Source organism: Lycium barbarum, chromosome 3, assembly GCF_019175385.1.
Source record: "Lycium barbarum isolate Lr01 chromosome 3, ASM1917538v2, whole genome shotgun sequence".
In the NCBI taxonomy this organism is placed as follows: Eukaryota; Viridiplantae; Streptophyta; class Magnoliopsida; order Solanales; family Solanaceae; genus Lycium; species Lycium barbarum.
This window is the reverse complement of record NC_083339.1, coordinates 98,052,334-98,065,388: the sequence shown is the minus strand read 5'-3', so window position 1 is coordinate 98,065,388 and position 13,055 is coordinate 98,052,334. Positions and strand designations below refer to the sequence as shown.

The following is a 13,055-nucleotide window of genomic DNA, read 5'->3' as shown; positions in this document are numbered from 1 at the left end:
TCTCAGTTTTTATGAAAATTCAGGCCATTTGTAGTTTGACTCAATTATGACTTCTAAATGAAAATTAAAGCAAATTCTCAAATCCCCCAGCTGTTAAGCTGGGAAGCTCGGTGTGATTGGTAAGAGTGTGACTGACTCTCTGGCATTGAGTCCCCCTACATATCCCTGTTCTTGGGAATCAAGTCACTTGTAGTTCGACTCGATCGGAGGAAAAGGATATCCCTTATGTGGGAAGGCCTTTGTGTGTTACGGTGTGCGTCCGACCGGTTGCAGAATAAATAAATAAATAAATAAATAAAAACAAAGCATGTAAGCAAATAAATAATTTTGTGTGGCTGAGCATAGTGGGGAATGGTCTTCCAAGTCTAGGCCGGAGAGCTTGACTCACACGGGCACTTTATTTTTACCGGCTGCGTAAGGAAAAGTTCCACGTTTACTCCGCAATCTGTCTAGATTTGATTTGATCAGCCTGCTCCTTGGCAGCTACCAATCTGCTTCCATCTGCTGAGTAACATTGGTTTTTGGATGACGAATACTGCGATCATCTGACCGAATTTACATCGTCTTCCCTTTTTAACGGATACTGCTATCTCATGACTAGTTTTACATCGCATTGCTGTCTTGTCATATCCCATAATTTATATGCATGGCCCTCTTGACAATTAAAATAAAATGCTCTCTTGGCATGTCTATATGAATGGCCTTCTTTGCAATTGAAATAAACGACCTTCTTAGCGATTAAAATAAATGGCCCTCTTGGCATGTTTTATGAATGGCCCTATTGGCATGTTTGTATGAATGGCCCTCTTAGTAGAAGGAAAATAAACGTTTAATGGCCCTCTTAGCGGTTTTTATGAATGGCCCTCTTGGCATGTTTGTATGAATGACCCTCTTGGGAGCAAGAAAGTAAACGTGCAATGGCCTTCTTGGCAATTTGTATGAATGGCCCTCTTGGCAGCAACAAAGTAAACGTGCAATGGTCCTCTTGGAAGTTTGTATGAATGGCCCTCTTGGAAGCAAGAAAGTAAACGTGCAATGGCCCTCTTGGCAGTAGGGAATATGATGGAGATAATTGATATGGCCCTTGCGGCTGGATGATCTTTCTTTCGTCCATAGTGTGGGTTGTGACCCTCGAGGTCGAATATGCCCTTTTGTCTTTGTCATGACTCTGTTGGTCGAGTATGTCTTTACGCTCATTCATTATGACCATTTTAGCCTGATATGTCTTTCTTACATCCTTTATGCCGGTTGTGACCCTCTTGGTCAGGTATGCCGTGTAGTTTTACAACGACCCCATTGGCCGGTGATTTTGCCATTATGGCCTTTTGTTCTTTGTGGGCCCTTATGGGTAGGTGTTTACTCTCATGGCGTTTCGATCCTTTGATAGCCCTTATGGCCAGATATTTGCCCGTGTGGCATTTTAATCTTTCGTAGCCCTCGTGGCTAGATATTTGCCCTTACGGCATTTCGATACTTTTATAGCCATTTTGGATAGATATTCTCCCTTATGACGTCTTCGCTCATTTTGCAGCCCTCGTGGATTGATATTCGCCCTTATGGAGATTTGATCTTTCTATAGCCCTCGTGGCTAGATACTTGTCCTTATGCCGTTTTTGCTCATTTTGTAGCCCTCGTGACTAGATATTCACCCTTATGGCATTTTGATCTTTTTATAGCCCTCATAGCTAGATATTTTCCCTTATGGTGTTTTCGCTTATTTTATAGCCCTCGTGGCTATCGATTCGCCCTTATGGTATTCTGCTTGTTTCTTAGCCTTTGTGGCTTTTGCCCTTGGTGATAGTTTAAAATCTTTCATAACCGTTGTGGCTGGATATTTATATTCCGAAAGTCGGATGTCAACGGCGGTCTAGACCTTCTTTGGCTAAACTTTTCCTGCACATGAAGCATGTTTAGAAAAAGGATCATCTTCCGACGTCCTGGGGACCTGCATCGGAAATGGTTTAGTTTTTTCCTATTTTAAGTTGATCCGTATTGCCAGTGCTGTCGCATCTTCGGCTTTCTAGACCCAAAATCCCTTTAGCTCCGGTATTCAAAAGATAAACCCATTCCCATTATGCAGAAAAATCATTTTTTTGTGATGCTACCATAAGGGTATTTAATTTGTGGAAAAATAAAAGCATTATTAATTTTCATGATATGCACTCCGAACGAGGGAGATCCTTTCTTCGATGACTGGGGTTTTTGCTTCCTTACGCGGAATGTTTTAGACCTTTTCTCAAAAATTCTGGCCCAGTTTAAATTTCGATCTATCAATTCTTACGCCGAATCTTTTTGGAAATTTTGAGGTCTCCTCAAAATTTCTGCCCTAGTTTAGAGTCTTGGGTTAGCTGAATTTTTTGTAGTTGCTTGACGGCGCGGATTTTGGAGATCCTCTCAAAAATTTTGCCCCAGTTTGGCGTGCAGCAGTCCTCGTACCTCTGTGAAGTCATATCTCTAAGGCTTCCTAGGGGTTTTCTTGGGTTTTTCTTTTGATGCGACCGAACTCAAAGAGCGCTTACGTATCCTGTCGCAGCAGGAAATCAGATTGTACATTGTTCAAAAATAAAATAATGGATTTCTGGTTTTTACTAATAAAGTGATCGGGTCCCTAATGGACTGCCTACATATTCTGCTGTGGGGAAATCAGTTCATTGCGTTCATATTACAAAAGATGTTTTGTTTAGACTATCTATTACAAAATGATTACAAACAAAAAGGATATAACTAATACAAGAAAATGGCATAATGATTACAAGCGGAGAGTACTATTACAAACTAAGAGCTCCTTCTTCATGCATAGTAGTGCTTGATTGCATCTGAGTTGCTCGGTTTCGGCCACTCTTGACCATCAATTTTCGTCAGTATTTCTGCTACTCCGGAGAGTACTTTGCGGATTACGTAAGGCCCTTGCCAGTTGGGAGAAAATTTCCCCTTTTATTCATCTTGGTGCAGAACAATCCTTTTGAGCACCAGTTGCCCGATCTGAAAAAGTCTGGTTCTGACTCGCTTGTTGAAAGCTCTCGCCATCCTTTACCGGTACAATTGACTGTGACATACAACAACCATCATTTTCTCATCAATTAAGGCCAATTGCTCAAATCGAGCTCGAACCTATTCGACATCGTCTAATTCTAATTTTGCTCCCTAAATGATTCTTACGGAAGGTATCTCAACTTCAGCGGGTATGACGGCTTCGGTTCCATAGACCAACAGGTATGGAGTCTTTCCTGTTGAAGTCCTAGCTGTAGTATGGTATCCCAGTAGAGCATAAGGCAACTACTCGTGCCAACCCTTATGATTATCAGTCATCTTCCTCAATATCCTCTTGATATTCTTGTTGGTTGCTTCTACGGCTCCGTTCATTTGCGACCGCTAAGCAGTCGAGTTTCGATGGGTGATCTTAAATTGCTCATAGATATCTTGCATCAGGTGGCTATTCAGATTCACTCCGTTTTCTTTTATAATGGACCCGAGCACACCGAATCCGCATATGATGTGGTTTCGCACAAAGTCCACCACCATTTTCTTTGTTACCGATTTGTGAGACGTTGCTTTCACCCACTTGGTGAAATAGTCAATGGCAACCAAGATGAACCGTTGGCCATACGAGGGTGCGAGTTGAATGGGTCCAATAACATCCATGCCCCAAGCGACGAAAGGCCATGGTGAGCTCATAACATTAAGCTCACTCGGAGGGACTTTGATCAGATCACCGTGGATCTAGCACTGATGGCACCTTTGCACATATTTGCAGCAGTAACTCTCTGCAGTCATCCAATAATATTCGGCTTGTAGAATCTTCTTTTCTAGTACGAATCCATTCATATGGGGTCCACATGTTCCCGCATGTACTTTCTCTAGAAGTCTGGTGGCTTCGCCGGCATCTACATATCAAAGCAGACCCAAATCCGACATCCATTTGTATAGTACCTCTTTGTTTAGGAAGAAACCATTCGCCATTCTCCGGATGGTATTCTTTTGTCCATTTGTAATGCCTTCGGGGTATTTTTATCCTTCCAGATACATTTTGATGTCACTGTACCATGGCTTGACATCTGGCTCAGCTTCCATATGGCAACAGTGGGTATGTTCTTCTTTCAGACTTATCCTTAGCGGGTCGATGTGATTGCTTCCAGGATACTGGATCATTGATGCTATTGTGTCAAGTGCATCAGCAAATTCATTTTGAGCCCTTGGCGTATGTCGAAACTCAATCTTTCTAAAAATTTAGCATAATCTCTGTGTCAGGTTCACATATGGTAAGATCTTTTCATTCTTAGTGGCCCATTCGCCTTGTACCTGTCACGACCCAACCCCGTAGGCCGTGACTAGTGCCCGATCTGGGCACCCAAACCCATCTATCAAACGTATTAATATATAGCAGAAGCCGACAAGGCTATATTCTGAATACAGATAATTTCCAGAAAAATTTCAGCAGAGTTTCCTCTGTTTCTCGGACTAACCAGAATAACCCTGTACACAGCAAACACCAACAGAGGCCACACAGGGCTAATCAAAGCAATGCACAAACATATGCGGACCGGCCGCCTCGGCGTATGGAATCGCCCAAACAACATATACACATAAGCATACAGACAGACCATAACCCACAGACATGTCCACAGACCTCTAAACTGACCGACAGAATCATATGACGGGACAGGGCCCCGCCGTACCCAACTAGTCAGATATGCAGAAATATATACATGGCGAAAGATATATATACCAAAAGTGGACTCCGAATCAAGGGAGTACTCCGAAATAGCAGAAGTGGAGCCTACAGTGGTGGATCACCGGCGTCTGCACCTGCAGGCATAAAACGCAGCCCCCCCGAAGGAAGGGGGTCAGTACGAAAGATGTACTGAGCATGTAAAGCATGGAGTACAAAAATATAGGCCACAACTGAAAGCGAACAGAATACCAAAGAGAGAAATGCCGAACAGTATATCAAAATGTTTATCAAAATCATATATACATAATGCAAACAAAATCATGCAAAGCTCAGGAACGTGGTCACCACTCCGATGCTGGTGCCACACACAGCATAACACCAGAAGGTTCAAATCTCCATACATCCCCGAACACATACATATGAGCGTATCACATCACAGCCATATCACAGCATAACTCCAAACGGAACCCGGCCCTATGGCGAGGCCTCGGGGAACCGTAACACAGCATACGGCCGAATCATCATAGAGCGCACGAATCATAACCGGCCCGGGAACCGGTGAACGAAGTCATAATAAGGCACGAGCGGAGTCGTGAGTAAACAATGCACTTTGTATATTAAAATAGCCTTTCAAAACTTGATTACTTCATAAGTCAGTTCATTAACCAAAATAGTCAAATAATTAGTTGGTACGAAAGTTCATTTCACAAAATGTTTCCAAAGTGGTACGTATGGCTCAAAACATAGTTTGTTACATCATAGTGTTCCGAACATTATTTCATAGAGGACAATTTCCAAATCGAAGATTCTTTGTCGAAGCTTATCCAAAAAGAGAGCCTAGTAGGACAAATAAGGCATCTCGGGGTTAGCGGGCCCACCTCGGGTCAAGTTGAGGTGGCGAACATAATTTATGAACATTTCGGGTCTATAAGATCATACATAAAGATTTCAAAGTAATCCAATTGCATTTGCATATGTTTCGGACGAAAGGTTGCTTTCTAGCTAAAATAAGGTCATAGGGCTTCAATCGGATTGAATGAATAGTAGCCGTTCTATAGATCGGATTTCGAGGAGCAGAATTACTCCGGGGGTTCCGATATCAACCTAACATACTAAGACATGCCAAACGAAGGAGTGGGAAGCTTTACTTACCTTAGAAACGTCTTATGCTCACCCCAAAATCAAATCCCGTTTCGTCCAGAATCTGCAAATGGTCAAAGTTACCTATTAGAGATTCTTAAGCTTAAAAATTCCATTAACTTCATTTTTGTTTACCGAAATTTCGACAGCATTTCCCCTATATATCTAACACCCCCGAGACTTAGCTCAGCTCAATAAACATCAACAACAACAACCCAAACGTCACAAACAACATAAACCACAACTAATCATTCTAACTTCAATATTCTTCTTTACTATAAAAGTTGGCAACTTTCATTCAAACTTCACAATTCCAACTTATGTCCACATTATTGTATTCATTCAATCATTCAAGATTATTCAATCACATCCCAATTATGTTCCAAACACTATACATAATTTCAAGAAGTTCCTTACTTTCCATATTTCATCCAAAACATCAACACTCACGACGGACGTACTAACTCGCATTGTTTCATTCCAACTTCATTCACAACAACCATAAGTCACATTTGAAGTTTTAATATCATAATTATACAACGATATACACAAATATACCGAAATTATATACTTTCCCATAATAATCCGCAATCATTTTCAACACCAACTTAATTCGTTAAACATTCATTTACGTTATAAAGGTCACAATGATGCAACTAACGAACTAAATAGAATTCGATTCGCCTTCCTTTCCAAACCATATAAGTCACGGCCACAACAACATATATACACACACCACGGTTTTATTCACACATCAATACTACGGAATTCTCATCTATTCTCAATCCTTAACACATTCATACCAATTCCATAACATTAAAATAGCAAAATTCTTACCTTTTCTTGAATTTCCGACTTGCCGCGAACGTGCTCCTTTCACCAAACTAATTGTACCCCGTTGAAGAGCGTCTTGAGTACTCTACAATTATGGAAAGAACAAAACTTTTGGATCAAAATCAAGGCTTGGAGAATATTTTTTGGTTGGCAAAGTGAGGTTCGGCCGAGTGAGCTTTTGAGCTCAAAGTTGAGTTATGATTTTTTTCTTGATAATTCCAAATGAATTCATTGATATATATCCACATAAAGGTCATGTGTATAACACATGACTTTTAAAAGTGGGCTTGGACCAAGCCTAGTGGCCGGCCACCCCACCTCTTTGGGCCTAAATGTTTGTTCAATTTTCCTTGGCCCAATTCATTATAATCCCGTTTTGTAATTCCCGAAACTAATTTCCGAAATTCCAAATTTACCCTCAGCCTTCCCCAATGTATTTACACCAATAATTTCGCAACCGACATAGTCATGTTAACTAAAACCAAATTATTTCCTTATGACATGAAAGTCTTAATTATTTTCACGATTTCCAATTATGCGAAAACACGGGATATAACAGTACCTAATGAATCAGCAAGTCAGAATCTCCAGTGACCAATAATTCATTGATGTCCATATCTAGTGTCATTCTGAGACCTAGGATGCAGGCTTCATATTCAGCCATGTTGTAGGTACAGTGGAATTTGAGCTTGGCAGCCATGGGGTAGTGTTTCCCATTTTCTGATATCAAAATCGCTCCGATTCCAGAACCTTTGAAATTCACTACTCCATCAAAGAATAGTTTCTAGCCAGTATAATATTTTATTGCTTCTTGTTCTATGGCCAACACCCCTTCGTCTGGGAAATGGGTACGAAGTGGTTCAAGCTTTTCATCCACCGGGCTTGCGGCTAGCAAGTCAGCCAAGGCCTATCATTTGACGGCTTTCTGGGCTATATATACAACGTCGAACTCGCCCAACAACATCTGCCATTTGGCCAATTTCCCGATGGGGATGGGCTGACGGAATATGTATCATAATGGATCCATCTTGGATATGAGATTAGTAGTATATAAAGAAAAATAATGCCACAATTTCTAAGCTACCTAAGTTAGAGCACAACAAGTTTTTTCCACTAGCGTATATCTGGCCTCGCAGGCTGTGAACGTTTTGCTCAGATAATAAATGGTACGCTCCTTTTTTCTTCTTCAACGTTTTGTTATAACACGCACCTGAATGCCTTTTCAACAACTGACAAGTACAATAGCAAAGGACTCCCAGGTCTTGGTGGTACCAGGACTGGTGGGTTGGATATCTCTTGATAGTGTCGAATGCCTCTTGGCACTCCTCTGTCCATTTTGTAAGAGCGTCCTTTTTCAAATGCTCGAGGATGGGCTCCACAATGATGCCAGATTGAGCTATGAACCGCCCGATGTAATTCAGCCTTTCCAGGAAACTCATGACTTCTTTCTTAGTTTGGGAAGGAGGCAACTCTTGGATTGCTTTGATCTTTGTTGGGTCTAACTCTATGCCCCTTCAGCTGACTATGACTCCCAGTAACTTTCCAGCTGGTAATCCAAACACACATTTGGCCGGGTTCATTTCAAATTAAACTTTCGGAGTCTGTCGAAGAATTTCCTCAAGTGTGTGGTACGCTCCGAACTTTCTCTTGTCTTGATAATACATCGTCCACATAGACTTCAATCTCTCTATGGATCAAGTCATGGAAAATGGTAGTCATTGCCCTCATGTATGTTGCGCTGGAGTTCTTGAGGCCGAACGACATTACCCTATAGTGGTACACTCCCCATGGGGTAATGAAAGTTGTCTTTTCAGCATCCTCTCTATCCATTAAGATCTGGTAGCAGCCAGCGAAACAATCTACAAATGACTGTAACTTGTTCTTGGTACAATTATCTTTGAGTATATGGATGTTCGGGAGTGGAAAATTATCCTTTGGGCTAGCCTTGATGAGATCTCGGTAATCCACGCAGATTCTTATCTTGCCATCTTTCTTAGGCACCGAAACTATATTGCCTAGCCATGTGGGGTAGGATGTCACTTCCACCACTCCAGACTCAATTTGTTTCTTCCTCTCGTCTTTGATTCGGATACTAAGATCCGGTTTGAATTGTCGGGTTTTCTGCTTTACTGCCCCAAACCCCTCATTGATGGGTAGCCTGTGAGACACTACGCTGGTACTTAGCCCTGGCATGTCGGCTTATAACCATGCGAAGACATTCAAGTACTCCCTTAGAAAACTTATCAATTCCTCTTTGAGAGGGGTATCTAGGTATGCACTTATCCTTGTCTCTTTGACATCCTCTTTAACACCTAGATTTATGGCTTCTGTTTCGTCCAATTTCGGCTTCTGCTCATTCTCCAAATATTCTACTTCCTCTGTAAGACTCTCGGGTAGCATTGTGGTCTCTTCATATTCCTCATATTCTTCTTCATCTATGCTGCCCGACTTATTCATTTCGCAACATGTCATGACATTTAAGGTTGCTTTATTGTTTTTATTACTGGAAAGAAAATTCAAGGCAAAATATGTTAGTATAAAACATGCATCCAAAAAATAAAAAAGTTTTAATAAACCCAGGTATTCATTAATTTAAAAATATTAGGAGTACAAACTGTGGTCCTGGCATAGGTCAAGCCATTTTCATTTTTGAAATCATTATGAGGTATGTAAGTGACAAAGAGGGTGAGTAATCGAGCCTCGACCGATTCTCCCCATTTTTAAAAATAAATTCATCTTTCTCTACCGAAGAGCAAGTAGCGGGGTAGAGATCCAGTTGGACAGCTGCTCGCCCGGTTCTGCCTCTCTGATGGTAGGTGCTTCAGGACTCTCTTCTAGGATCACGAAGCAATCTTCCTCTTGGAATAGTATCCTTATCCCTTCTTCAATGTCAGCATCCTCAAGCATAGGCATTCTGTAGGGAAATGACTAGTACAGATTTGGAATGGTTTTGCAGAGATCTGCAACCTCTTGTTTCTTCTTGGTAAGTATCTCTTCTTCTATTGGAATGTAGCCAAGCCCGAAGCGAAAATTATCTTGAAGGATAGGAATGGGCTAAGTGATGCCCTACAAATTCCTCCCTAAACCTTTTCCGGGTTCAAACCCGTTTAGAATCATAGTAGAAGCAATCATTTTATAAACTGCTGGCAAGGGAGCTTCCAAGGAGTCTATCTTGTGGGCTGCTCCTACTAACTCCACGACATGGAAATACATTCCTTTGGGTACGGCTTCAATGACAAGTACAAAATTGTTTGGATAATTGTGCATGATGGCTTCTCCGTGAATCACCACTTCTTCTCTTTCCCAGACAAATTTTGCAGATTGATGGAGCGAGGATGGTACCGCCCTTGCCATATGAATCCATGGTCTTCCCAGAAGCAAATTGTAATTGGCGGGTATTTCCATGACTTTGAGTGAACTCAGCAGGTCCAATTTGAATATCTAAATCAATTACTCCAGTGGCGTCGCAACGTCCACCGTCAAACGCTCTTATGTTAGTGTGGCTTTGGAGAACCTTTCCTAGGTCATACCCAGTTGGGTCAGGGTTGATTCGGGGCAAATGTTGAGTCCTGCCCCATTGTCAATCAACACCCATGTTAACCCTTTGTTGCGACACATGATAGTGATGTGTAATGCTTTGTTGTGATTTATGCCTTCCTTGGGCAATACTTTCTCTGTGAAGGCAATTTGATGTTCCTCCATAACATGGGCAACAATTTCGGCTAGGTTTTCACTATTTGTTCCAGCTGGGACATGAGCTTCCTCCAATATCTTAATTAGAGCCAGGTGGTGTTGGGGTGAACTTTACAGTAATTCTAGCACTGATATTTGGGTCAGCGTCTTCTTTAAATGCTCAACAGTGGAGTATTCTTTCGGCTGCATTTGGTGCCGAAAGTCTTTGGCTTCACCTTCAGTGAAAGTCCTTTTCTGAATACCCTCCCTTCGGGGTGTCCCTTGGGCTAGGTCTTCAGAAGTATAACATCTCCCAGATCTTGTGATACTGTGTGTGGCGGCAACTTGGACTACAAACTCTTTGTGTGCTGTCACTGGAGCTGAGATTAATACTTTGAAATTCGGGCATTCTTGTAAGGACAATGACGCCACTGTGCGCTCCAGTTCTTTCACAAAATCGTGGATTGTGGGCCTCCCTGCGACCCAATCTTCTTCTCTTTCGATCATGTGAATCACATTGTTGCCATGATTTGGCAAAGGGTTAGAATTCACATTCGAGGGAGCTGTTTGGAGTACGATTTCCTTTCGGTCAATCTAGTCTTGTGTTTTGTAATTGAGATTGATGCAATCTTCAGTACTGTGTCGTGCGCCACTGGAATGATAGGCACACGTCTGATCAGCTCGGTAGAATCGATAGTTTGGGTCAACGACTTTGGTGGTAGTATCTTGATCATCGCAGCCGCACTTAACCTTTTGAACAACTTAGACCGAGATTCCATTAGTGGAGTGAATACCCGAGGAGGTTTCTTCTTGAAATTCGGACGTGGCGCATTATAGGCATTTGGTGGAGGTTGATTCTGATAGGTAATAGATTAGTTATTTTGTGGGGTACGGTAAATAGGTGGGAGAGTCTGATAATTTGGATGTGGAGCTTGGTAATTTGGAGGAGGTGATTGCAAGGCATTTGGTGGAGCTTGATAGTTTTGGGGTGGTGATTGGAAGGTTGGTTTCGCGTAATATATGGGCACCGTGTTGTAAGGGGTGGGTACGTAGGTGTTTCGAGGAGGTGAAACATATGCTTCCATCAAGAAATCTTCCCTTCTTTTAGGCTTAGGGGTGTGGGATATGCTAGCCACGTCTTCTTTCTTCTTGCGCATGAACCCGGTTGAACTTGAATCGGCGGATTTTCCAGTCATGCTTATGATTCGGCCGATTTTGAGACCGTCTTTTATGGCCTCACCCATTTTGACTAATTCCGAGAAAGGTCTCCCTGACATTGAAAGCATTCTATCATAGAAGTTCGTATCTTGTGAGCAGAAAAAACCTGACACAAGTTCTTCCTCGCCCATAGGAGGTTGTACTCGGGCAGCCTCCATTCTCAGCCTGCTTCCATATTCGCGGAAGTTCTCGGTGGATTTTTGTTTCACTTTCTCCAAATAATATCTATCTGGCACCGTCTCCATATTAAAGCAGAATCTTTCCATGAAAGCAGAAGCCATGTCCTCCCATGTGACCCAACGGTGTATATCATGTGTCGTGAACCATTCTGAGGCTTCCCCTATCAATCTCCAGCTAAACAACCTCATGATGACCGTTTGATTGTCTCGGACACCGACCAACTGGTCGTTGTAGGCCCGTAGGTGTGCTTTTGGATTGCCTGTCCCGTTAAACAATTCGAATCGGGGTACTTTGAAGCCTTTGGGTAAATTCAAATTGGGATGCATGCACAAATCATCATAGCTTAGACCTGTGTCAGTGAGGGTAGTCCTCATAGATCGTTCCAATATTGCGGTCATCTTCCCCTCAAACCTTTCCTCATGTTTTCCCTGTTCAGCTTTCCATGCCTTTTCCATCTCTTCATAGTAGTCAATTTATTGATTGGGCGAGAAGGTACCTGGTGTGATAGGCATGTGGAAAGAAACAGCAGGGCGAATTTGCCACGACCCAGCTAGGGGCCATGACGGGTACTCGGGGCTAGCCACCGAGCACCACTCGTTCTGCTACTCACCTTACCCATTTAATGCTCTTTTATCAATTCATTCTTAGGACATAAGAAGATCATATTTTCATTTGAGAAAATAAAAATACTTTTATATATATAAGCCTCTCGGCCATCAAAATAATACATACATATACATAAAAGCCTCTCGTGAGACCATTTACCCACACTGCGCATCTACGAGCCTCTACTGACATACTATACATATAGGTGGAACAAGACTCCACCATGCCCAAAATATACATATACCAAGAGAATAATCATGTGCACCTCCGGACAATGGAGTGCTCGCAATCAGCTGGCAGCTACTAAGAATCTGGATCGAGCTCACCTCCCTGTCTACCTGTGGGCATGAACACAGCGTCCAAAGCAAAACGGACGTCAGTACGAATATTGTACTGAGTATAAGAGGCATGAACAATAATAATGCATCAAGGAAACAAGGGAGGCATCAAGTATGAAGCAACTATACCTGACTAGGAATTACATGAAATGTAATGCATGCTGACTTACTTTTAAGCTTATCATCATCTCATGTATGCATATCATATATATATATATATAAACTGCCCGACCATATAGGTACGGTGTGATAATCAGTAACATTATCCTGCGTCCAGGCCTCCCGCGTCCGGGGTACCATCTCATACCGCCCACTAGTGGTGTTTGCCCATGCCAATTGGCTATGGTGTATCATCTAAGCTGCCCGCTTTCGCGGTGACTACCCGGCCAACTAGG

The 13,055-nt window shown here is 42.2% G+C and overlaps 1 protein-coding gene across 1 annotated transcript; it reads right to left on the bottom strand.

Annotated features, from left to right (window-relative positions):
* Window positions 1-11,190: 11,190 nt before the first annotated feature.
* On the bottom strand, window positions 11,191-12,171 carry LOC132631049 (uncharacterized). Its single transcript, XM_060346649.1, has one exon. The coding sequence runs from the start codon at window positions 12,169-12,171 to the stop codon at window positions 11,191-11,193; it is 981 nt and encodes a 326-aa protein (XP_060202632.1).
* Window positions 12,172-13,055: the final 884 nt, after the last annotated feature.

Bases quoted from the DNA above. Each gene is read 5' to 3' on its own strand.
- LOC132631049 (XM_060346649.1), bottom strand. From the start codon at position 12,171: ATGGAAAAGGCATGGAAAGCTGAACAGGGAAAACATGAGGAAAGGTTT.